This window comes from Pyxicephalus adspersus, chromosome 7 (assembly GCF_032062135.1).
Source record: "Pyxicephalus adspersus chromosome 7, UCB_Pads_2.0, whole genome shotgun sequence".
In the NCBI taxonomy this organism is placed as follows: Eukaryota; Metazoa; Chordata; class Amphibia; order Anura; family Pyxicephalidae; genus Pyxicephalus; species Pyxicephalus adspersus.
The window spans coordinates 25,483,843-25,510,647 of record NC_092864.1 but is presented as its reverse complement, the minus strand read 5'-3'; the positions used below and the strand labels follow the sequence as shown (position 1 = coordinate 25,510,647).

Sequence of the window (26,805 nt, the reverse complement as noted above, 5' to 3'; positions counted from 1 at the left end):
ATTGGAAAAAGCCAATGAACTTACGTATGTTATGAACATGCAAACTCCATGCAGATAAAGTATAGATTGGAAGTGAACCCAGGACATCAAATTACTGAGCACTAAGTCGCTATGCTGCCCCAACTCTGCAATAATGTTCTACTTTTTGGTTAGAAATTCAGCAGTGACTGGCAGGATGGTGCAGCTAGCACAGTGGGTTCGATTTACTACGAGTTTTAGGCTGTTCACTTAGCAAAGTCAAAATGATTTTTGTTGCACATGATTGGACAGCTGAAGACAGCAGTTTCATCTCATTCACTTGCAGAGTGATACTTGGTCGAGTGAACAGACTAAACTCCTTTAGTAATCCCCCCCCCCCCATGTCCTTAACATAGTGTTGAATCTTTAGCTGCTCTCAGCTGCAGCAGAACTAACAATCATACTGAATAATGGAAGTTACTTCTCACCATTGCTCCCAGCGTAGGCTCTGTTGAACCCATTGTGATTTATATTCTCTGTAGAGTCCACCTCGGTGCCATGGAAGAGCTTCTTCTCCTTGGTTCTGGTACCAGTCTTGGCATTAATGCTGTTCTTCTTAATCTGGTAGTTTTGATATAAATGTTTGTTTTGTATCCTCTCAATCTGAGATAAAAGAAAAGAAAACTTATGACACGAGTTCTGCCTGTTGGTATTAACTCATCATCTATAAGTGATAGAAAAAATAGGTGGCAAGGAGTTGGGGCAAAGCACATACCAAGTAACATTGCCAGGGGTACTAACACCCACATCTTTCTGTCTCTGCACAGTAGCATTTCAGTCTGTCCATCCAGCACCCAGACATATTGGTGCAGCTCCGGAGTCCTGACTGACAGCCAGCAACACACTGAGAATGGAATGTTGCATTGGGCTCCTCTGGCGGAATCTCATGCACCCAGCTATGACATTATATGATTGCCAAGAAACCATAGTGAATGTATACTATCCTCACCCCTATGCTCATAAATTGGCTTTTTATTGTTCTTTACATTTACGTACATTTACTTTCACTTTCAGTCACTGCATTGACATTTCCATCTCTCAGCAGAATATATTTTCACTTTTATTATTACCTTGATAATTCTCATTTGGCATGTCTGTGTGAATAGGTCCAGGACTTCAGAGTAGTCAGGACTGCCAGTGTTCAGCGGTACCACCTTCAGCTGTGCGGTGTCCATGGCATCCCAATATGGGGGGATTACCAGAGACTCGGCTGTAATAGGAAAAGTTACACAATGAGTTAATTTCATCCACACAATTATTACACATCAATGTACATTGGTCAGAAGCTCAGTGTGCTGACCACTAGGCTACCATAATTGCTTTGTATGACTTGCAGCTTCTCTGTTGGCCCTCAGTTTCATGATGTTTTATGGGATTTTAGGGCTGCCCTATATTGCATTAGACAAGACAGGCAGCTGTGTCAGTGTTGGACTTGGATCATCCCAACATAGCTAATTAGTACATAATAGTTCCTATTGGAAGGCCTATTGCTGCTTGTGTTCTGTGATATTTTTCCATTACTTGAAGACATGTTTGGTTGTCCTTTAGGCACCATTAAAATGCACGACAGCCAGGCGTGCTTAGATCTGGCACATGGTCGAGATGAGTGAAGATATAGGTCACTGATGTCAGAACAATGGTTACCTATAATGCTGGGGTCTATACAGGGAGGTGAGGGGGGTAAATGATGATTGGAGCAAAAGTGTCCCAAGATGTCTTTGGCCCAGCATATCCCTTTAAAAGGAGTTTTTATAAGGAAACACGGTGATCACATACAAACAGTCCTGGTATTAACCTTTCCCAGGGCTATATCAATGTTTTTTAAGCTGCTCAGTTACTGAGTTACTCAGCCGTCATTCAGAACTGTCAGGGACTGACCTATAAATGTGAAAGTGTCACCCCCAATGCAACCTAAGTCACATGTATTGGGAGACTGCCATATAAAGTCTATGAACACTAATTTTGAGGTCTCCATCATACTGTATCCTGGCCCTCTAGATTGGTTCTCATTGTGAAAACATCTGTCCATAGTAATACAGATAACACAGCCCTGGGACTACCAAGTCTAATTTCTATTAACTAGAGTCACCCCCTCATAATAATGACAGATAATAATGAAAAAATGTAATGACTAATGAAGACTTGAACAAGAGGGAAAAAATTACCATTTTTTGGATTTCGCTGAAGCTCAATTGTGTTTCCTCTGGTGTCTCTTGCACTTTTCAGTTCTGTAATTGCTGTGTATTGCACACCAGCGATATAAATATATTGAGAACCTATTTCGCCATTTTCTGCCTTTTCCAGCTGTAAGTTTGTCATTTTGTCGAAGGGAACATAGTTGGTGCCTTTATAATATCCCCACTCCACCACATTACTGCACAGCTCTGCCTCTGGTTCCTGTGTCTTCTTATCTCGCACACCCCTTATTATGTCTTGGATTTTATTACTGACCATCAGAACATCCTTGGTACGACCTGACACCTCAATGGTGGACTGTGGCAAGTCAAAAGTAATAGAAACTTTTTTTTCTCTTTGCAGCTGAGACAGAATTTCCCGGTCTTTATCATCAAAGTCTTGTATCCAGTTATCTGTGATGCAATTGTCATGCTGATCCTTTGTTATGAGGTCTTGGAGCCATTCCATGGCCTCGCTCACAGATTTTTGGCTTTCTGCACACAGGTGGAAAATGGCCGGCTCAATGTTTTCTCTCAGCTCAAAAACTTTGGGTTCTTCATCCTCTTCTTCCTCTTCTGTCTGGTCATTGTTTTTGTGGGATTGTCCAAAACCTAAAAAGGCTGTAATAAGAGAGGGAAGAATACTGGGATTAGACACAAAGACACAAAGAAACCCATATAATTCTTGCACTGAGCAGGTAGAAAGATGGTTGGGATTTCCTTTCTGTCCAGGAAAACGCTATCAGCATAAAGGAAGTGACAGATAACAGTAATAAAATAGGAAAGGGATTTCCTTTTAAAAAATACAAATTTGTTGGACCCAGTTTAGATTTCTGTGTGCGGATTACAGGTCACACTGGTTACAACAATGATCCCAGCATTAGTGTCCTAACAGAAGATTTGCATTTACAGAGATATGAAGGAACCAGCCAGGTAAGCAGGACAGGTGAACACTTTGGACACTAAAGCAGGAAAGGAGCAACAAAAGCAAATGCAACCTATGCTGCTAAAGCAGTTCACAGCTCATAAGGGAAGGGGACGTACTTTGGCATTTTTACTTTGTTAAAGGGCCATCTGGTCCGGTCACTGGTGATATGTAGCACACACAGAACAGCAATGCACTACATCCTAAAAATATAATACTTACATGTGAATTTAGACCATGAAAACCAGGATTCATTGGCTGCAATTGTTGGTTCTTTCTTCTTCATACTGTCATGGAAATCGTTTAACATTTGTTTCTGGAATATTACCACTGTCACATTTTGGACAGTTACAGCTGATTTAGATTTAACTAAATCCACCACACCGTCTAAAATTGCATCAGCAACTGCTGCAGAGGACGCACCACCAGCACCTAGGCAAAGAAGAGTGGGGAAAAAAAACATAAAGGGTGACCAAGATGGCAAATCATGGAGAATGCTAATGATGTCTGATTCATTGCAACTTTGAAATAAAGAAAAGAAGGAACCTAAAAATAAACTCCTACTTCCTACTTCTTTCACCCCCTTCAGTGATGGTGAAGCCACAATTCTATCTGTATAGGGGAATCAGGACCTCCTTCTACCTGCTGGTGACCCCTCTAGTGAATATGTACCTCTTTCTTCTTGCTGGTGACCCCTCTAGTCATGATAATCCCACAATTCTATCTATATTAGGGAATCAGGACCCCTGCCTTCTGCTGGTGACCCCACAATTTCTGATATGTTCAATGAAAGGAGATAATTCACTTTGCTGAGTGAAAAGCCTGTAATCCTTTAGTAACTCAACTCCTTGTACGTAACCTATCAACACAAAGCATGAATGCCTTTTCATATATGTGTTCATCTATGCCCTAAAGTGTCTAGACTTTAACATAATCAAAAGGAGCCCTGTTTCTAAAATGTCTAAAATAAATACCATTGTATCCTAATAACCAAAAATGCCTTGACAAATTACAATTGGATATCAACAGTTTAAATGGTATTGGCAGCTATAGCTAAAGAAGACTGAACAAGGAGTTTGCATTTCAGAAATCAGGACCCCCGAGAATTTCCCACCTGTTCCTATGGCTGGTAAGGCCACAGAAGTTGCTTGTTGTGTCTCACACATTTTCAGGGCATTTATTACACACTGCTTTATTAAATGTGGTTTATTTTGACCGGCAACATGTATTATATTCTTAAAAGGAAGATTTCCTCCTTGTGTGACCACACACCCATTGTTAGGTTTGGTTCCTGCAAAAAAAAAATGACAGAGGTAAAGTATACAAGCAATATTGCAGCTAATGTTGGACATGAGTGTCAGCTAGTGAAAAGGAACCAGAAAAAAACAGGCCCATAAAACTAATATAGTTCTTTTCCTGGAGGACCCCGAAGGAATATAAACAATGGTGGTTTTATTGTTTCTTGCCATTGTCTTTTCTGTTTAGCTGCATGGCTTTATCAATAAAAGCCCTGTGCACCTAGGATAGACCTCCACCATCATAGAAGAGAAGAACACTGGTTAGCCAGAGAGAGAAGCACTGAGCTCAGCAGAGGACTGATGTCCAAGATTAACTAAAAAGAGCAAAAGTGTTAACCCTAAAGTTGTCAAAATACTGAACACAGGTTGGGCAGCTGTGGTGGTGGAGATAACCAGCGGTGAGGGTCTGGCACACAAACAGAGTGTATAATTGTGTGACCATTTTCCCTATCCAATGAATGTGTAAATAGTTTGTGTAGGACATTTGTTTGGCTAAATAAAAAACATTTTCTTTTGATCTAACCCTTTAGGTAACTTCTTGATGCCTCAGTCCCTGCTGTCTAATGGGTACAATTAACTAATGTATTTACCAAAATATTCATGTTTTATTTCATACATTTCATCACATGCTGTCTGTCTGGTGTGAAATATTATTTATAAAGTCTTACCAAGCAATGCACATTCATTCTCAATAGTAGGCCCAGCTCCTTCCAGGATGACTTTAGAAACTCCTGTAACAACACAGTTTATATCAGGTTCTCAAAATGGAATCCAGAATTTGTATAATGAGAAGAAGAAGCAATATTTTCTTTACAAGATCAAAGGATTCAAAGCAGTAAAATAATGTTTGAGAAATGTGTTATCTCTGGTAATGCTTTACATAAAAAATTATAAAACATCTACATTTTACTGAGGGTCTATGGGTCGTCCACACGGTTCATTTATTTTCCCTTTTAACATAAACCATAAAGCTTGCTGTATGAATAAAGTGTCCTATGGCAAAGCCTGATAATCAATATCAAATATATTCTCCTTCCTGAATCAGATTTTAAACCCACCCATGAAATATCACAATTTCCAACAAAACCCTCCATCAAGTAGAAAATTCTCTGCTTCTGACTTTATCTCTACTTTTCTGATTACACCAACCACTTAGATATCACATCTTCCACCATGACCCATCATAAGGTGGAAAATACTCTGCTCCTGTGCTTTTCTCTAACTTTCTGATTACATCCATCACCAGGATATCACAGCTCCAAAATGACCTCCATAGTGTTCTGTTCAGAGTTTTCAGAATTTGCACTGTAAAGCATTATTTGGACCCAAAAGATTTATGTGAATACCTGATTTTAGGTTGAAAGTGGTATTAGTTGAATTGATAATGGCATCACACTTTTCTTGTGTTATATCTCCAGTTTTCACCTTGTAGTTGAGAGATCCAATCTTCATTGTATAAACATTGTGTTCTGGGCTTTTCACATTACCAAAAAAAGCTACAAAACATAATTGTAAGAAAGCAAAACCCTAAGTATACATTCTAGTTTATTATTATGTCAGTGTGACCCTCAAACATTTTTCATTTTTTTGTTTGAAATAAATCTAGTTTAAACTCTTGCTGCTTGATAACAATTGCTGAAAAAGAAACTTAGAGGTAACTGCAAAGAAAGACAGGACAGGAGGCCATTAATAAGGTGGCTTTTCTGCTAAAATTTCATTGCGTTGGGAGTACTCAACCATCAGTTCATTAACGGAACGCCCAGGAGGGCGTCTCAGGACCGAATACTAAAGATCCGAAATCTTTTATTCTATTGTTTTAAAATTTCTAGTTATGTTAACAATACTGTACTGTGCTTGTGTAAATTCTTATATTATAAAATTAAGTAGACTATTTTTCTATTCTATAAAATAATAAAACATCTGCCCAAGAAAACAATTCAGGATCTCCATACAAGTCTATGAAGGGGACATTGGGGTAACTGAAGTCCCCAATGAGCGTGGAGGAGATATTAGCACACCAGAGTTTTATGATTACTACCTGGGCAGCCTTTTCCTTTTGCACTGAAAAGGGAGACGGGAAATTCTCTCCTGGGTAGTTGTCACTGGTATAGGTGTCCCCATTGGCAGAATTCCACTCCATTCCTGTTGTGGAGACAACTGTCATGCTTATATTCCTTTTCTGTCTCAGGCACAATAGTCCCCAGGACAAAAAGATCATGAATCTCCCTAGTGCAGAGATGAAAATACACTGGATGGGGGTTTAATTCCTAATCCTGAACTAGCGGACCATAGACAGCTCTACACATTTTACTGAAAGAATTTAAGCTGTTCACAAGCTATACTGAATTATCACATGATTGTATGGTTGAAGTCAATAGAGTTTCATCATATTTACTAAATTAGTAGTAAATCAAATATCCCTTGCAAGGAGATAAATCACTTTGCTATGTGAACAGCTTCTTTTACATTACTAAATAAATTCCAGACTCTGCGGTATATGGCATGTATAACATTTCTGTATATAACACCATTATATAACTTACATTTGGCTTTGTCTTCTTTCTTCTGCCCCCCAGTGCTGATCTTTTTCTCCAGCTCTGATGTAAAAGCCTGAAATATCAATGCAGGATTTTGTGTGTAAGAACCATAAAACTTGACAACATTCTCATATCTCACTGGTTTACCTACAATAAAATGAAATTGTTTTCTTACCTTTATGTTTTCTGTGTCACTTGGGTGCACCATGATATTCACTTGTTTCACATATTGGAGCTGATTTTTGCTGCTGAAGTTGAGAATCTCCTCAAACATTATTGAAGCCACAGTATTCTTGGGAAATCTGAGAATTCCTGTTCCAATCACAGGAATCGTGATAGATCTGAATTGTTTGTTTTCCGTGATACTCAGACATTCCCTCACAATCGTTCGAAGAATCTGTAGATAGACACAATTGGATGCTAATACAGATGGGTGATGGTGCAGTTGTGTACAGATATGGATGAATTGTACAATCTGATGTTAGCCATTACCAGTATTCATGATTTATAAATTGCTAATCACATTTATTGGTAACATTCTGCGGAATTAGGGTGCGTGGGGTAATGTAACCAGGCTTTGATATATCTAGTGGTGACCAGGAAGTTATTGGCTTCCATTATGAAGATAAATAGAATCTAAATTGATGGCAGAGAAAGGTGTAGACTTGTCAGGTTAGTATGAAAGATACAACTTCTAGATTGAAGAAGAAACTTAGAAGGATCTGTACTGTGGAAATTGTGCCCAAAAAAGGCAAGCGGGGGACTAGTCACCAGTATTTCCTGCGGTCACCCTGATCTTTTGTGGTTATGTGATATTTTCTGCATTACTGATTTACAATCTTGGCAATAGAAGGCCTTAGCTTTGCTTCCTCATATCAGATTACCCTTCAGTGACAATGGAGAGAATGGGATTTTCGCACAGCAAACATTAATGAAAAGGAAAGTTCGATAACTTTATGAGCAATAAGGACTTGGGAGGAAGGTTGATATATTTTATGTAATTTTGCTTTAAGAAATATTTTACTAGTCCCTGGCTAATTAGGAAAAGGAAACAGATGTGTTGTTGCAGATATTCTTATGTCACCAACATTGTGTCAGGTTAGGAGTAAAGTGGAGTAAAGTGAAGTGTTCCTGTTGAAATACATAGCAAAACATCAGCAAATACAGAAGTTTGATAGTAGTAATGTTAATAGCAATAATAATAATAATAATGATATTAATAGTAGTATGGAGCTGATCTTGCATATGATGCATCGGATGGAGGGATGATAGGGCAGACGGAATAAGAAGGAAGACAGTGATGGTAAAAGTAATGGGGACATTTGTAGACATAGAACAAGACACCACTACTAGAATATGTGACTGTGAAAAACGAAAACTCTGCTGATATGTGTTATGTATTGCGGTGAAGTGATGTGTGTCAAACATTTAGTGTTTTAGAGTCTACAGTTATATGACGCTGGAAGTATGAATACCAAACATCATTATAGCAGCTCATTAGTGTAATAATAATTCAATATTTCATTTTATTTATTGGTCTGTGAACAAGTTACCTATGCATTTATTTATGGAGAAAGGAAATTAGTTTTGATCAAATAGTTTTTACAAATAGTTCCCAAACTCCGAAAAGCAGTTCCTCTTAACTTGACTCTTAGGTGGAAGAGAAGCCATCATGACCATTACAACTTTGAGTGAGATGACCAAAGATTTGGTCCTGCTGAATAGATTTTTATTCCATTTCAATTGTGTAAGTGTGCTTTGTATTTAGTGCAATATTGTTAAGCACAACTAATGCAATTCTATGAAAGATTGTCACACATCAGCTTAGATGAATACATTTTCTTTCTTTTCCATACCCTCTCGGAAGATCCATTTCCACCATCCCACTGAGGTACGACAGCATGAATAACAGTGTCACAGGACAGGTTACAGCCGTCAGTAACAAACATAGAGCCGTCTACCACCTGTCTGCCCTGTCTCTCTTTATTCAGTAGATCCTGGAGGTTGTTTCCGGCCTTCCCAAACAGAGCCTTGGACACAGCACCAGAACGAAGATTTAGATCCTTTCCCACACTATTCACTACCACATTGGTCTGTGTGAAGAAGACAAACTATTACTGACCCATCCAAGAAAGGCCAATGCTTTAACACAGCCACCAATAAAGTATTAGGTACAACCCACAGATACCGCTGACTCAAATTTAAAAAAAATTAAAAATCAAGCTCGCCATGCAATCTGTTTGGCTTATATTTCTTGAGTGGAATCTTTTTTACAGAATAAATAAGATCAAAGTACAGCATAAGGTGACCTCTCATGATATGACTGCAGGATATGTGAGAGAAGTCATCCTACCTAGTCAACCTACTGTACAAAGTCAGAAAAACATTTTAGTGCATACTGCCACTGATAATCATGAAGGTAGGTCATATATATTGATACTTTCTCATAGAACCGAAAAAAACAAATGGAATTCTGCGAAGTTTTCCTTTGTTATACAAGGAGTGAGGACCTTTCACCCCATTCCCTTTCATACATAGAGGTCTGTCTAATGTCAGCATAACAAATTGGTAATCACACGTGATAAGACACATGTGGCCCTTGGAGGTTTAAGGAAGGTTATTTTCCAATTAACATTTGATATACTTCCTTATATAAAATCAAAGCTAAATATTTCATTAAATGTTTTATAACCCCCCTTTTTCGGGACTAAGAATTGTAATCTGCCAAAGTGACATAACCGTATTCTGAAATTAGGCAGGAATGGCCCTCGCAGACATTGTTTGGCCCCATTGAAGATTTAGTCATCTCAGTTGGGCCCTCTCATGGCTTGACATACCTGATATACAGCCTAAATACAGCCATCTCTGTAACACAGAGGTTAATATACCTTATATGTGTAATAGAAAAAAGGAACAATGGATTAAATGAAACTTACCATTGCATCTTCTATATTGCCTTGTTTTATATTGACATTCAACCCTTCTTTGGTTATCACCATTTGGTCGTTGGCTTTTGTTATCATTTCCTCCTTCTTTGGGGTCTTCTTTTTCTCTTTTGTCTTTCCACGTTTCGGAGTAAGTTGAACATTTTTTTCTTCAAACTCTTCATTCAAGAATTTGGTTAAAGTTTTTAACATTTCCTCATCACTGTCTACGAAATGAATGCTTTTGATGGCGCTGGCTTCTACTTGACTTTCTGTGAATGATTTTATTGCTTTTACAATGTTTTCCCCACACAGGTTCAAAGGACATCCAGAAGAAACAAAATCACCAACAGACAGTGCAACAGAGCTCTGACCATTATCTGAAGCCATCTCCAAGCTGCAGGTTATTGCTTTCCGTAGAAGACGTTCACATTTTGGATTTGGCTTTTTATCCCATTGGGGACCACATGCATGAATCACCTTCTTTCATGACAAATCACTTGCATCTGTTATTGCACACTCTCCTGCTTCCAGCTCCCCTTCCTTCTGAATAATTATTTCACAGTCTTTCTGAAGTTTGAGTCCTGCTGCTTTCACCAAAGCCAGTGCTGCTCCTCCAGTGGGCTTTAAATTCTTATTTGATGAAATTACGATGACATCGGCATTGTGTTGGCACAGGTCACCTTTATATGTAACCAGATTGGCTCCATTCTGCAGGGTGACTTGGCAATGTGGTTCACTTAGATTAGTAGTTCTGTCATCTACCTCCTTTTGTAAATGTATCACACAATTGTGCTTGTTTTTTAGTGTAGCAACATACATATCTTCATTTTCCATAAAGAATTGTTTGGCCCCAGGTTTATCAATGTATAAAGTGTCAGTGTAAACTTTGGAAATCATTTCTCTTATGCCGGTTTCAGCCTCTTCTACATAAAGCTTTGGGCCAGACAAGTAGATCAAGTTCTGTTTCTTTACAACCTTAACATTCTTACAAATTTCATTCCATTCATGCTTCCTTTCTTCCTCCATAAACTGCAAAATTGCTGCTGATTTTAGTTTGATGTCCTTTTCCACCAAAGTGTTCTTCTCTACAAAACCATGGATTTGCTGGTAGGTTTCTTTTGCAGATGAAGATAGACCAGTGATCACCACCTCATTCCAATCCCTCACAGGGAACTCCTCTATTGAAACACATATTCCTTGAACATTAAACTTCTTCTCTAGAGAGCTCTTCAGACTTCTCCATTCTGGGCTCTGAGTGACACTTTTATCCTCAACAGAAATCTGGAAATACATCAATTCTCTCCTCACAGATTCTTCAGCATTTTTCAGATCTTTATCCGAGTAACCAATTAAATTTACTGCATTATCTTCTACAAGAAACATTGCTCTAATGTTTTTCTTCAAAAGAAGACTTTCTGACAATTTCTTATTGTCTGCTGCCTTCAGAAACTTGATGATGTGTGGATCGAGCTGAATGGATTTGTATTTCAGACTTTGCATAGTATTGAGAACTTCACATTTGGCAGTGAGAACTTCATTTTTTTGTCCCACAGAGTTTAAGTGTCTTAGTAGTTTCCTCATAGCTAATCTTTACATGTGGAGAATCCTCTAGGATACTTTTCTCCAGTCCATGTGCAAACAATAATTTGTAAGCTGCAGGCTCCAGAAGCACATCATCTACTACTTTACTCAATTGTCTAGCAGTTTCCTCTACCAGATTTCTGAATGAAGGTTCAACCTTCGTAACATCTTCTGCAATGTCCACAATGAAAGCCTTTTCTGAAGCTAAGTCTGGTTTAATGAGGACTCCATCATATGGTGAACTGGAGACCTTTTCCCTGATGGCTTCCCAGACTGGTGGCTTTAGGTCGCACTCTATGACTTTGTACATGGACATTAGACGTGAGAACTCTGCGTGGACTTTTTTCTTCCATGTTGGAGCTACCTTTGCCAAGGTCCGGAGATGACAGGAGAGAGTATTGAGAAAAGACAATTTGATGACAGGTGTGGCATGGCCTAAATCTGGCCATGTGATATCACAATAAATATTTGCCATGGCTCTTTCTACATTTATTTTTTTCTGTGGATCCTTTGAAATAAGTTCCAGTATATGCAAATTAATTGGGATTTCTTCAGAATCAGGTATTGCTGTATGAGGGCCTTTTTGTCCATACAAGCAATGTCCAATAGATGAATAATATGGGTACACAGATACTGTCTGATTATTAAATGCATGCTGCCTCGTCATTAGCGTCTGTAGAACTGCAAAGAAGAGAAACTTGGAGTTATTCAGTTAAAAGGTACAGAATGCAGCCATCAGCACAGATACAACAGTGATAGCATTAGCATTCATAATATAATATAATAAATACTATATAATATATAATATCATCATTTAGAATATGAAAGGAATAACTAACTGATAGCTGAACCTTATTATCTGTTTGCAGGAAACAAATATCTGCCAATAAACATGGCAAAAAAGTCAGCCCCTTCAATATTATTTTATATTGGTTAAGCTTTGGTCATATTTTTGGATGGGGATATTTTTACAGCTGAAGTTGAAGAAAACAATTTAGGTAAAATGCAACACTTCCAGGATACACTGACATAAACTAACAGGAAAAAAATTGTCTTTTTCACACATAATAATTCCTCCATCCTGCACACTGCAAGAAGGAGGAATTATTTCTCAAACTGGTTCACTTACCAAGGTGACATATCATCTAACAAGGTATAATTCACTTAAACTTAGTGAATGTGCTGAACATTCACTAAAAAAAGGTATTTTCGCTTGTATCGGATGGTTGAAATCAACAGACCTTCACTAAACTAAGTAAAACTAAACTCATGGTTTAATTTTATATTTATTATTTAAAATTTAAATATTAAGGATTTATAATTCACTGGCAGATTGTTATGGGTAGGACTCCCTCATTCATTATCCCTAATCAATTAGTTGAGCTGAGAATATACAATCTATTTTATAAATCTGGGCCATCCCCTCCCCTCTATCTGCTCCAGGTGCTACCATGCACTACCCCTATTCCTCTCACCTTCTGGCTGCTGAAATGTGACCAGTACAGCATCCTCATATGGTAACATGACCACATCTTGTACAATTCCTCCTCCATTCCTTGCACTTTCAAAGTAAAGTTCGATCATGGTCTCTGGGGTTTTGGGGGGGATCCCCTCCACTCGGACAGTTCGGCTTTCTTCCAGACTCTTTGCTGTAACTCCCTGTCGTTGTGCTCTTTGGCAGCTGGAGAATTGTCCAATGAAATCTGCAGTATCTGTGAAAAGATGCATCATATCCCAGTGAATGGTTAGATTCATTTATATTCATCTTTCCACCCCAGCCTGCTGACATTTACTGAGGGCAGGTAAAAGAACGAGCGAGTGGCACCCGACTGTGCTCTTCTCCCTTCAATTGTATTTCGGTCCTTCATCATCAGTCGCTCATGGATGCAACATCAGGAGACTTCTGTACACTTGCCAGATTCCTGCCCGAGACAATCCTGACCATTCGTATCGGGCAAGAATCATCTGAAGTGCTGAGCATATTTGCACATTATGAAAAAGCTCTGATCCCCATCAGCTGAGTTTATTTCTGCTTTAAGTGTGGGGCTTCAGCTCACAGGAGTTCAGAGATTGGATTATTGGATTTCTTGTAGATCAGCAGGTATATATATATATATATATATATATGTGTGTGTGTTTTGTTTGTTTTCCCTGGACATAAACTTTAAAATGTTGTCCAGTTTCTGCATCCAGCCTGATAAAGAAGTAGTCAATATGTGAAGCTGAGCCACTGCCCTCCTATCTATATCTATGTATAATGGCTGCCTGGTTCGTCAATGTCAACAGTACCAATATGTCCATGTTGATTTCCAGTCTGGGGAATGCAAATTGTATAAACATTATTTATTTGGTTATACATTAATAATTGCATTTCATTATTTTACACATATTGCTTATTTTTCTGAAATCAGTGAGCAGTTTCATTCTCTGAATGTTGGCCCTGCACCTCCCCAGTCAGCCTGGTTACTGAGAAAAAAGATAAATATTTCTGCAACCCATAGCAGCAAATTTTATTTCTTCACCCATTCTCTAACCAGCACTGAGAAAATAAAACATAAAAGTAGATTCATTATTGTCCCAGTTGTGGGTCTGACCTATATCACATATGAAGGTGATGACAGCAGACTGGATCTCGGGAATCCTTTCCATGAAGAAGTCAATGTCTGCCGATTTCTTGCTGATATTTTCCACTAGGAGGTTCAGTATCTCAGGAGTACATTTGTCCTGGATGTTCTCAATCAGAACCAGAGATGATGAATGGCTGGGTGACACCTCTTCTTTCTCTGTAGTTGAGTAATAGTTCAGAAAATTATAAAACCGTTTCAAAATGTAGAAATGTTATTACCTTAATCCCAAATATCTCTAACCATCCACATTTTCCTTTCGTATAACTCAACATATTAATACACATTATAAATATTGACATGGTGCATGAGGTTAGATTTAAATTATTTTAGAACCTGCTAAGGAACAGAATAATTATTTTATTAGGACTGTACTTTGCAGGCTTTTTGTAGCCCTTGCTGATATCTTTTTATGTTCTGCCTGTTGTATTTTACACCCGCCCCCACTTTACCCATCTGTGGGCAGCACAGAACAATTGCCCAGTTAGCTTTTTTATGGTGGTTTCAGTTGCAGATATGGGAGGGCACCATGACCATTGCTGATAATTTAGGATGATTTTGGAGACAATTAACAGATTTAGTTGGTATCTTGCTAGAGTGGAAACTATCTGATCACTGAGATGCTTGATTTGCTTTTTTTTTTCTTTATTTAGATGATTGGACTTTATATTGAGGCTGTAGGGGTGTATTTAGTGTAATTAATTTCTTGCCTAATATCTTGTAAAAAAAAAAATAAAACAATGAGGATGGTGAGAAGTATTTTTTGGAACAATAAGAGACCCAGGGTTGATAATACGATTTTCCATAAACCGTTAGGTGCCAATTAAATCCATCACCAAAAATTGCCTTCATTTTCCTCATTGTCTACATGGTGTCTGGACCCATCATGTGACTTGGCCAAAGCATGTACAAAACCATCCAATTGCGGGACGTATAAAGGAAAAAAACAATAAAAATAATGTAACCTTCCCAACGCTTCAACCATGGCACAGAAAAAGGCACAAATGGTAAGAATGACATTTGCTCACCCCTGTTCTGGTAACTAGATCTGGCCATGAAATAGTTACGTAGGGGAGGGAGAGGGGCCAAGGTGCAGTTCTATGATAAAAGGTAAAAAATTGCATACAGCTCTATTTCTCAATATTTCAGTGATGTTAAGGATGAAATGACCCTCTAAAGCAGTGGTGGGATAAGATCCTTTAGCACTCAAGGCAAAAAAGTCAGAGTGTACTGTACCCCGCACCCATAATGAGCTGAAAGTTGAACGTCTTGCCTTTTTTGAACGCTTCCCGAGCTAAGTACACAAGTCAGCACCCTCTATGCTTTACCCTTAGCCTCTGTTCCAAAGGAACCACCCCTCAGTTGACATTTTGACCATGAAAACCTCAGTGTTGCATTACAATTCCCATGGGAAGATACATCGCTTTTATCTGCCCAATTCACTCAGCATTGTTCCCTTACCTGCAAGATTTGAGCTCTTTTCTGGTTTATGGGCCTGCAAAAAAACACATAATCATTACATAAATGTATGTATTTCCCAACTCTGGTGTCTTCTCGGAGGTCCAGTACATAATTTTAGAAGTTAGAGCACTTCAAGGTGATTGAGTCCACAGCACATCCATTGACAGCCCTAAATTGGAGGTAACCAAAGAAAACTTTGTTCCTTCCAAAAACTGGCTTTTTTTTTTTTTATGCAACACAGACCGTCCTTGGTGGGGTCCTCAAAGCTCATACACAAGAAATCATAAATCTATATTATGTACACAGAGATAGCAGAGGATTTGTTTGTCTCCCCAAACATGAGAATAAAATGAACAAGGATTTCATCTTTGACGAGATCCATCAGAGGATTTGCAACTCCTTGTCAGAATCTGCCAACGAAAGTAGGGAATGCCTCCTTACCTCCTAATAAACCAACTTACCTCATCCTCCTTCTTTGGGGGTGGAGAGGTCTTTGTACTCTGTACATGTTCCGGTAAGTGAACCTCCAGCTGTATTGTCTCTCCATTTGGTAATTTCAGCTCATGAGCCTTTTTCTGCAGGACCCGATACCTTGCTGTGATAGAGAAGATGGATTATTATTGTATATTGTATGGTGCAGGACATTCACAATACAGAAATCTATTTTCTTATCTGGTTTGACATCAATAAAAACAATACTCCTAATGTTCCTTGAGACAAGCAATGGGGATTGCGGTTCCTGGGACTCCTGGCAGTTGGAAGCTTGTTTGCCGCTTTGACATACCTGGATGGTACTGCCGCCATTCCTTTCCTATAGGAGGGGGTAGGTGACCAACTACATGTAGCGTCTTACCTGTGTGCATGGTTCACAGGTGTGAGGAGTGGTAACTGCACTGCAACCTCACAGCCTACCTGAACTCTCAGTCATCCACAACAACTCATAACATGGCTACCTACCAACAACACCCCATCTGACAGAGCTATCCAACCACAATTCTCTAACTCTAATATATCCAACCCCTCATATCTACTTATAAAAGATATGCTCCCATCCTCATATAGCTACCTACCTTGACACCCTTCCCCATCCCTACCCCACATATCTATCAATTGTACTTTCCCCCCTCTTAACTACCCCCTACCTTTGTAAGATACCCCACCCCCTACCAGCTCTACATAGCTACCCACTTGCCATCCTCCTAGTCCTATCCAACTACTTACCTACCAAAGGCTCCCTTCCTTTCCCCATTCCCCATATATATCCATGACACTCCTCCCCTTTTTAGCTTCATCTAGCTACCTACCTACCTACCCTAGACACCCCTCCAAGCCCAACATTGCTACTTAACAACAACTTACCCCCTCTGAGCCCAATCTACCTACCTATTCAAAAATCTCTTGTCCCTCCTAGTCCAACACAGCTGTATAACCAAGACAACTCTCCCTCTCTAAGCCATGCAAGCTACTAACTGAAGGCACTCCTCCTCCACCTAGTCCATCTAACTACCTACCTAAACACCCCCATCCTCAAATAACTATCTAGCTGTCTACCCCAAACAACCCCTCCACCCTCAATTATTTTCCTTCAAAGCAGCAATGTTACAGGTAAAATAAAAAAAAACATAAGTTTCCAATTTACCCAGGTTGTGTTATAAATCCTGAGTAGCAGAGACGTGGCCGTAGGTGGGGCAAAATTGTCCAGAATGACTGGAGGGGAGGTATCTGTCTGTCCCCTGTTTAGACTCTCAGCCATGTAACAACACCATTGGGAAAGCCAGCTCAAATGGGTGCTGGGACTTGCTGTGATGTAAAACTTCATATATTCTACACTGAGTGTCATAGAAATGTGATATTTTCAGGGTACACAGGGAACCCTAAGAGCTGTTACTAAACCGCATTTCAGTCCCCTAAACATAAAAAGTTGCCAGGTACAGGGTCACAAGCAATAAAACCTAATAACACGCAGGGATTCTTTCCCATTAAAGAGGAAGTAAACTCAAAAAAGGCCAAAAAAAAATCCCCTTTAATCTTTCAATCCCACAGTGCAGTAGATCGGTCTGGAGGTCTCTTACATCGGGTCCCGCGTTGTCCCAGCATCTGTCTTCGGACTGGCTCTCTAGGCGCCGCTATCCTCCCTTCTGGGTTCTTCTTACTACGTCACCCGACCCAGGCGCGATTGGGTGACGTAGTTGGGAAAAAAAAACTTGCTGATCTCACTGCACATGCGCAAGATCGGCTATTTTTCCCCTTTTGATGAAGGGACTCCTTCTGCGCATTCCCGAAGTGCTCAGGCATTTGCAGAAGGTATGACTTGGTATCCCGAGAGGCTTTGCGCTCCCATTGAATCTCAATTGCCTAGGCGATCAAGAATTAGGGAGTAGTGCTGCACCCTTTTTTTTTAAACTTTTTACTTGTCTACCCTTTCATGTAAAGTGAAAATTCTGAGTTAAGGTATGCTTTAAGGGGGGCTATTTCAAGACCAGGGTCCTCAATTTGAGTATGCATGTTAGAGACCCCCGTGTCCCATTTCTATGTCAATGATCATTAGGCTACTGTTAATTCGCTCCCAAATATATACTTGCTCTTTCACAAAACTTCAAGCTGCGTTCAGACTGGTGGTGAGGTTGTGGTGTGGTTACCCCTTCCTCATGCCATGGGACCCTGGCTCGGGGGAGACGCTCAGTACCGCCCACTGCCACCTGGAGTCAAATCTGCAGACGCTGAGGTGCGAGGGACTGAGCGGCTGGTGCGGTGCTTGTTACACATAGCTGGACACTTACCTTTTCTGAACCCCTATTTCTCTGGAACAGAAGCATGTTAGCAAGTAGAAAATGCCTTTTGTCCCCCCCCCTCATGTTATACCCATCATATCACGCTACCCTGTCACACATAGCTATCACTTTTCTCTCTATGAATCTCAATTTTTCTCTGTAGAAAAGGTAAATGGAACTGCAAGTGGGGGACTCTTGTGTCTAACTCCCCCTAACATTACATCACTACGGCGCCATCACAAGATAAGAAAAACTATACCTGTCATACTGTGCCACCCTGTCACACATAGCACATAGGCCACTTACCTTCTGTGAACGGGGAGATGTCGAGCCCTGAAGATGTAGCAGTGAGAACATGCCCCCCTTTGCTATCTGTCACATGAATTCCATTTCTCTGGCATTGCTGAGACGTTTAGTGGCCCCCTATAACTGACAGGACACATTGTATGGTGTCGTTTCTGCTCTTTGGTACAGGAATAATGAGCGGGGAGCAATATATGACCATTAAGCATTGTATGATAGCTTTAGTTTTGTATCTTTTATTATTAAAATGAGCATCAAATGGTGAGTGCAGAAATTCTTGATTTACCATTTCCTTTATTTGGTGAATGTACGTAACAGTAACTAGAAACATTTAAATTTGATTTCATTTTAAATAAAACTATTCTAGTTTTAAACATACATCTTTGTATCTAGATGTTTGTTTGCATTGTGTGAAAAATGGTTGGGCACCACTGTTTTAGGCAAATTATTTTTGACTTGGGAAACCTATAGCAACCAACCAAAATGCACTCTGTCAGGCCCATATAGTATGGATTGGTTGCACACAATAATCGTCACCTAATAATAAGCAATAAATATTAAATTCAAATTTCCTCTCCTTAATTTCTCAGTACTTCCCTGCCTCCTTCTTGCAGTATATGAGGTCCCCCCTCTATTCTCAGTATTTACCTGACTCTCCTTTGTAGTATTTTTTTATCCACTTTCCACCCAGTACCTACCTACCTCCTTGAAGTGTATGACAATGTACCCCTGGCTGCAGTCGGTGTCTTGGATCTCCCATTCTCCTCCACCCAATTTGCTTTTACCCTAGAAATATGTCTGCACTTTATTCTTCAGCTTTTTCAGTTTTTGTGGCCCCTGACTATGGGTTAGGGCCAGTGGGTAGGGGTTCCTGCTGTCTCCCATGCTGATTGCATTCAGTGGGGTGAGTGAGCAGAGGGTGAGATAATATGCCTGGGCAGGGAGTGGTGGGGGAGTCTTCCAGGAATAGAAATACTTATGTGCAAACAGCTCTGAAAATGCTTTCACTTTCTGTTACTGCAAAAATGCTTTCACTTTCTGTTACTGCAGATTAGGTGATTTTCTATATCTGCTGGAGAGTTAAAACAGAATTACAGCCTTGCAGTTCCACAGCACAGGGAGAGGCCTTTGTATGTTTACATTTGTCAGCTGCCTCCCTCACAATGCTGCAATATACAGGCTGGAGAACATAATATTATCACTGAAAATACTTACAGATCCACACAAAGGAGAAATAAAAGCTCCATATAGAAAAAAAATCATTATGAAATACAGAAAATAGCTCATTGAATGTCATCCCAAATTTGGTGACATTTTGTACTGTTAATCATAAACAATTATCCTTTTTTAATAATTAAAATCCTTATTTCCCCCTTTTTTCATCCTTTGCCCCATTTCAGCCCTTATAATCTGCTGTGGTCTGTTTGCCACCACTTCCTGTCTATGTGCACTCTAGCCATGGCTGCTTGAACAGATGGATTTTATTAGCTGCAGAGGTGGAGGTTTATTGTCTATGTGAGGTGGATCACAGTCATATGAAGAATGGTTCCCCAGTGATGTCTCCTTTGCAGGTTGGATAGCTGTTCTGAATATAAAAGCCTCCTATGTGTCACTCAATGCTTCTCCATTATGCCACAGGGGCTGAAAGTCTCGTGTTTTGTCACCAGTGACTCCTCCATAGTGTCTCTTTTTTGCCCTGAGATTGGGTTTTCTACTCAATGCTGTTTTTTACATAGGGGCTACCTTTGCCTGGTCAAGCATTTCTGACTTCTGTAGTCCCTCTATATAGTAATGCCAAGTTCCTGGAATGTCTTTACTGATACAGAAAATCCTGATGCGGGACCCCTGATAGCACTCAGAGAGCAATCTTGATGCATTGGGCCTGATTTATTAAAGCTCTCCAAGGCTGGAGGGGATATAGTTTTACCAGCAAACCTGGAATGGATCTGGTCTAGGATTTGAAACATTTGCTAACGAATAGCAAATGACTTTGAAGAATCCATTCCAGGTTTGCTTGATCACCCAGCTTCACTGATGAAAGTGTATCCTCTCCAGCCTTAGAGAGCTTTATTAAATCAGACCCCTTGTTCTGGGCCATTCCTACCTGACTGCTAAAACAATTTGAGCGGTTGACTTTTCCGGGATGATTCCTCCTGCCTGCATATACTGGGATGATCTACACTGCCTGATTGTCCTTGTATGATCTATCCTACTTGCCGGTCCTGGAATGGCCCATTTCACACATATTAGGACCCAAATAATAATTAATAAATTAATCTAAAAACTAACATCACTAATGAATCAATCTCCTTCATTCTTCATCTTCCAGTATCTAATCTGAATTTGTCTTCCTCCACATGTATGTCATCCACTCTGCCATCTGAACTGTTGTGTCCATTTGTGTGGCCAATTTCTTCTGCCTGTGTATTGTTACTAGCATGTTACATGGATTTATTGTTTCATTAAAAATTAAGGCATTCTATCTGCTTTCACTATACCTTTTTTTCCAGCTGACTGCACAAATTATATTTATTGCCCTACTAACCCCTTACCCAGGTTCAACTGATCTCACAAATCCCATCATACTTGAATCAGTTTAGGAACCAAAGCACAACTATTTACGTGCTCAAATTCCAGGAGCCAAATATTAGGTGCTTTGGGAATTAATTTAGGGAATTTAAACCAAATTGAAAATGGAATTCTACCTTGCAACCACTGCCTCAGCCATATGGAATAATCTTCATTAAGAAACCATCTGGACTGCTACACACTCAGCTGACACCATAGGATCTGCCATTCTCCTGGAACCCTGTACCCAAGTTTTGCTAAAATATCTACTAGAGTTGCTGCTCATATTCTGTATTCAGTATTGTCTAATGTGTTCCTGTGAATTGCCATTATCTGATACAATGTATCATTCACCCTGTACTCACTCTGCTGGTTCCTTCTTTCCCTCCCCAGTCTGTCATCTCCTTGTCTGCCAGCTCTTTCACTCTCCTCAGCCATTCTCTTCCCCACCATTTCACCCTCCATCTAACCTCATTTGCATTCATTAGACTCACACATTCTTACACCCTTTTCATGTTGTCTATGGAATGTCAGATCTGTCTGCAATAAATGAACCTCTATCTACAACTTCTCTAAATCTCCAAACTTCCTGGCTCTCTCTGAAACTTGGCTTTCCTCTGCCTCTGCACTCTTCTATGGAGACCACTTCTTCACACTCAGAAGCTCCTGATTAAAGGAATGCAAATGCTCAGGTATGAACTCTAATTACATATAAAAAAAACATAGCATTCATAGCAGTATCAGAGCATGGATACAAGTATTATACAAAGACAAAAAGCAAAACCTATAATGTTGCCCTTCATATTTAAGAAAACGTGGCAAACAAAAAAGTGATTTATCCGAGATGTAGTGATTTACCGAGATATTACTCAGAAAGACACAAGATACACAGAAAGGCACCATACATTTCAGATAATAAATTGATGTTAGACATGGATAGTGATAATGCCCAAAGGGCTGTGGGTGCAGACTCACAAAAACTGGAAACAGTTTACCCAGAACACCATCACTCTTATTAGGCACACAGGACAGTTCTTTCACAAACTCACAATGGATCCCAACTGAATGTCATCAACTTGTCCAGATATAATTTATCTATGATGTATTAGGTTGAAGTCTTTGCTCTAATCAGAGAGTTGATACATTTACAGTCAAAAATAACATATTAAAGACAATATCATACTTAGCTTTTAAATCTCTGTAGGGTCAGATGACACAGGTGAAATGGGTGTGGGTGACATAGACACATGTGAAATGGGTGCAGGTGACATAGTTGCAGGTAAAATGGGTGCAGATGACATAGACACAGTTGAAATGGGTGCAGGTGTCATAGGCACAGGTGAAATAAGTGTGGATGACATAGGCACAGGTGAAATGGATGTGAGTGACACAGGTACAGGTGAAATGGATGCAGGTGACACAGTTCAGACTAATAAACTGTATACTAAATGATAGTGGGGATTCGATGACGTACACCTCAACCTGCACACAACGCAGCTGATGCCTAATGTACGCTCATAGCTGGATTGCTCATTTATGAACAGTAGGGTATATAAAATTCCCCCACCAAAATGCTTATCACTGAACCATTATTATCCTCATGTGAGTAACTTTTTCAGCTGCCCATGTGTTACATTACAAACTCCTGTATTCTACACACAGACATTCTAGGCTCCTGCACTCTGTAAGTGTTGTTGTACAATACTCCACATATATTATATACACTATAATACACCTATAATGGTATTAGACTGATTTATTAAATCTCTCCAAGACTGGAGAAGATTCCAACAAATCTAGAGTGGATCTGGTCCAGGATTGAAATTATTTACTAATAGGAAAATATATTTTTTTTAAATCCATTCCAGGTTTGCTGGATCACCCAGATTCTCCCATAGTCAATCTTCTCCAGTCTTGGAGAACCTTGAGAAATCAGGCCTGATGTGTTGCATAACATAGTCTTACATACTGTGTTGTACATTACATAAGTCCTGTGTAGGTCAAAAAGTTTTCACACAGGTCAGATTACACCAGAAATCATACTGTATGCCCCCTATAAATGGCTCTGATGAGGGACAGGTTGGGCCCTTCTGAGCTCAAAGAATGAGGATTTGATCAGGTCTCCTAGAGCTCTAAGTAAGCTTTGCTGTGCATTATATTCACCCTGCACTCTCTACACTATGATGATGTATTTTACACTTGATCCCTGCGCTCCATAAACTTTGTTGTGCATTTTATACCCCTGACCCCTGTATTCTATAAACTTTGTTGTGCATTCCATACCCCTTACCCCTGCACTCCTTAAACTATGTTGTGCATTACATACCCCCTACCAGGGCTGGATCTAAACTTTTTCTCCTCTAGGTAACATAGCCTCTTAGGGGTTATGTGGAGTGGGTGAGGCCTATGTGGACTTGCAACCTGAGGAGAGTACTGGATGTTAAAGTGGAACTAAAGAGAAAAATAAAAAAAGCACACTTACTGTTACCGCAAATTCCTCAATCAAGCTAAGGCTTTCTTCAATCCGGTCTTGCGCCGTCTTCTTCTTCGTCCTGGCACAGAGAAAGTGCCGGGTGCTGCCATCTTCAATCCTTTTCTAATTTCTTCTTTCTAAGTCATTCGATCTTGCACTGCACAGGTGAGAGATTGGGTAAAGTAGCCCGCTGTCAAGGGGGAAAAAAAGCCAATCTCACTACACATGCCTGAGATTGGCACCTCTTTCCCCTTAGTTAAGAAAATGCCTCTTTTACACATGCCCGAGATCAGGCATGAGCGGAAGGAGCAGCCAAGAGCATTGCGGGATGCATAATGTAGGTTGCGGCTATAAAGACAGAAAGGGGAGGTGCTGCACCCCTTTTTTTAAAAAAAAAAAGGATGTTGCACTGAAACTGTAAATTTTTACTGTATATAAAAGGGTTGTCTACACTTTTATGTAAAGTAAAAATTTGGAGTTTTGGTCCGCTTTAAGTTGTAAGGTTATTGTTAGCATTCACGTTATTTTTTGTTTGTCACGGTATTATATTGGTATGTTATCATATTTATGTCCTTGGATTTTAGATCACTATATTGTTGTTTAGGGTTTTGGTAATAAAAGGTCATCTGGCCATTTTCCAAAAATATGTGCATTGGTATTAAATGAGGGGATTGGGAATGGTTAATTATGATGGGCTGGGGGGGTAAAAGATGGGTTTTGCCTGAAGATGTCCTAGGTCAAGCAGCCTTTTATATGCAGAAGAGATATCCAACCTGCCGTGGAGACCCCTTTGCTGGGGAATCAATCTGAGCCCCCATATGGCTGTCATCTGGACAGCTTTCATATAAAATCTAATATCCTTTACCATGAGAATTTTATTTCTTAGATTGTAAGCTCTTCTGGTCAGGGTCCTCTCTTCCCTCAGTGTCACTGTCTGTATCTGTCTGTCATTAGCACCCCCTATTTAATGTACAGCGCTGTGTAATATGTTGGCGCTATATAAATACTGTATAATAATAATATCAGAAGTCAATTTTCTTATTTAATAGATGCAGCTTTTATAAAAAATAACCCCCGTTGATCCTTCCATGATGGTCCACTGTCTACCCCAGTCCTCGGGTGTCACCGGAAATGGAGATTAAGGCATAGATTGTAAGCTCTTCTGGGCAGGGTCCTCTGTATCTTTCCGTCACTTGCAATCTCTGCTTTTGGAAGGAAAATAGCTGTCCAGTGATGATTAACTTTATATAGCTGTGTGACTGGGTAGCTGTCTTTACTTTAGCACCTTGGAACGGCCTCACCTATACCAGGATTTTTCCTCTTTTTCCCCTATCATCCTTTATGTTCCGATTAAAAGTAAATTCGGCAGAGGAGAACCCAAAAAACAGACTGCAGCCAGGGGTTCATCCCCACCCACTTCTGGGTGGGCAGTGTATTGTTATTCTTGGTGAGTTATGGTTTATACAAGAGTTGTAATGATGAAAATTTTTGGCTTCTTAGAACCTAAAATAAAATCTTGATTTGTGTTTTTTAGGGAATTTTATTAAATATTTTAAATACAATTAGAGAGCTGAGGACAAAACAATGTTTTCACTCACTGTAATGTTATCTTTGGCTTTTGCTTTTAATGGAGATAGTGGGGTGAGGGAGAGGTCAGGCAGGGTGCCAGGCCCAGATTCTTCTATAATTCTCAAGCAATTATAGAAAATCAGCTGATTTGCAAAAACAGAAAGTGAAACCTTTTGCAGAACTTTTTTTTTTCACACATATTCCTGTGTTTAGAAAATACCCAACCACTCCCTTCTCAGTCTCTTCACCCTCTGCTAACTGACCCCACTGAATGCTATCACCATGGGAGACAGCAGGAACCCCTACCCACTGGTCCTAACCTGGAGTCAGGGGCCGCAAAAACTGGAAAAGCTGAAGAATAAAGTCCAGACATATTTCCAGAGTAAAAGCAAATCGGGCGGTGGAGAATGTGAGATCCAAGACACCGAATGTAGCCAGGGGTAGATCCTCATACAATTCAAGGAGGAGGCAGGTAGGTGATGGTGGGAGGAGTGTGATTATTTATTACAAGGAGTCAGGTAAGTAGTGTGGGGGGGGGGACCCTAATACGTTACAAGCAGGAGCAAGGTAGGTGATGGTGGGAGGGGTATAATTATTTATTACAAGGAGTCAGGTAAGTACTGTGGGGGGAAGGAATCCCCACTGGGCAGGATGGGTGGTGCCTTTGGCAGTAGCTGGCAAGGCTTAGAGATTGGGGTTATTGTAAGGCAATTATCTGGCATTTGAAATGATTTTTCAAGAGCTAGCTATGTGGGATTGGGTGGAGAAAGGGTGTCTTGGGTAGGTAGGTGTAAGGGACTGGGAGGGGAAAGATTGTCTTGGGTAGGTAGGTTTGTAGGACTGGGAGGAGAAAGAGTAGCTTGGTAGGTAGGTATAAGTAACTGGGAGGGGAAAGGGTGTCTTGGGTAGGTAGGTATAAGGGACGGGGTAGGGGAAAGAGTGTCTTTGGGTAGGTAGGTATGTGGGACTGGGAGGGGAAAGGGTGTCTTGGGTAGGTTGGTTTGTTGGATTGGGAGGTGAAAGAGTAGCTTGGTAGGTAGGTATAAGTAACTGGGAAAGGGAAGGGGTGTCCTGGGTAGGTAGGTATGTGGAACTGTGAAGGTAAAGGGTGTCTTGGGAAGGTAGGTATATAAGACTGGGGGAGGAAAGGGTGTCTTGGGTAGGTAGGTATGTGGGACTGGGAGCGAAAAGGGTGTCTTGGGTAGGTAGCTATGTGGAACTAGGAAAGGGAAGGGTTGTCCTGGGTAGGAAGGTTTGTGGAACTGGGAAGGTAAAGGGTGTCTTAGAAAGGTAGGTATATAAGACTGGGAGGGGAGAGGGTGTCTTGGGTAGGTAGGTACGTGGGACTGGGAGGGTAAAAGGAATCTTGGGTAGGTTGGTATGTGGGACTGGGAGGGGAAAAGGTGTCTTGGGTAGGTAGCTATGTGGAACTGGGAAGGGAAAGGGTGTCTTGGGTGGGTAGGTATGTGGGACTGGGAAACGGAATCTTGAGTAGGTAGGTACGTGTGAATGGGAGGGTAAAAGGAATCTTGGGTAGGTGGGTATTTGGGACTCGGAAGGGAAAGGATGTCTTGGG

At 40.2% G+C, this 26,805-nt stretch overlaps 1 protein-coding gene across 1 annotated transcript; it reads right to left on the bottom strand.

Annotated features, from left to right (window-relative positions):
* Positions 1–420: 420 nt before the first annotated feature.
* LOC140335336 (protein mono-ADP-ribosyltransferase PARP14-like) lies at positions 421–16,160 on the bottom strand. The gene is given in 16 exon segments (XM_072417893.1): positions 421–621; positions 1,089–1,228; positions 2,184–2,813; positions 3,340–3,549; positions 4,232–4,408; positions 5,084–5,146; positions 5,762–5,911; positions 6,959–7,025; positions 7,128–7,349; positions 8,809–9,045; positions 9,889–11,415; positions 11,417–12,141; positions 12,936–13,172; positions 14,055–14,243; positions 15,546–15,579; positions 16,007–16,160. Coding segments are annotated over 14 exon segments (4,626 nt in total). The 5' UTR covers positions 14,110–14,243; positions 15,546–15,579; positions 16,007–16,160; the 3' UTR covers positions 421–435.
* Positions 16,161–26,805: the final 10,645 nt, after the last annotated feature.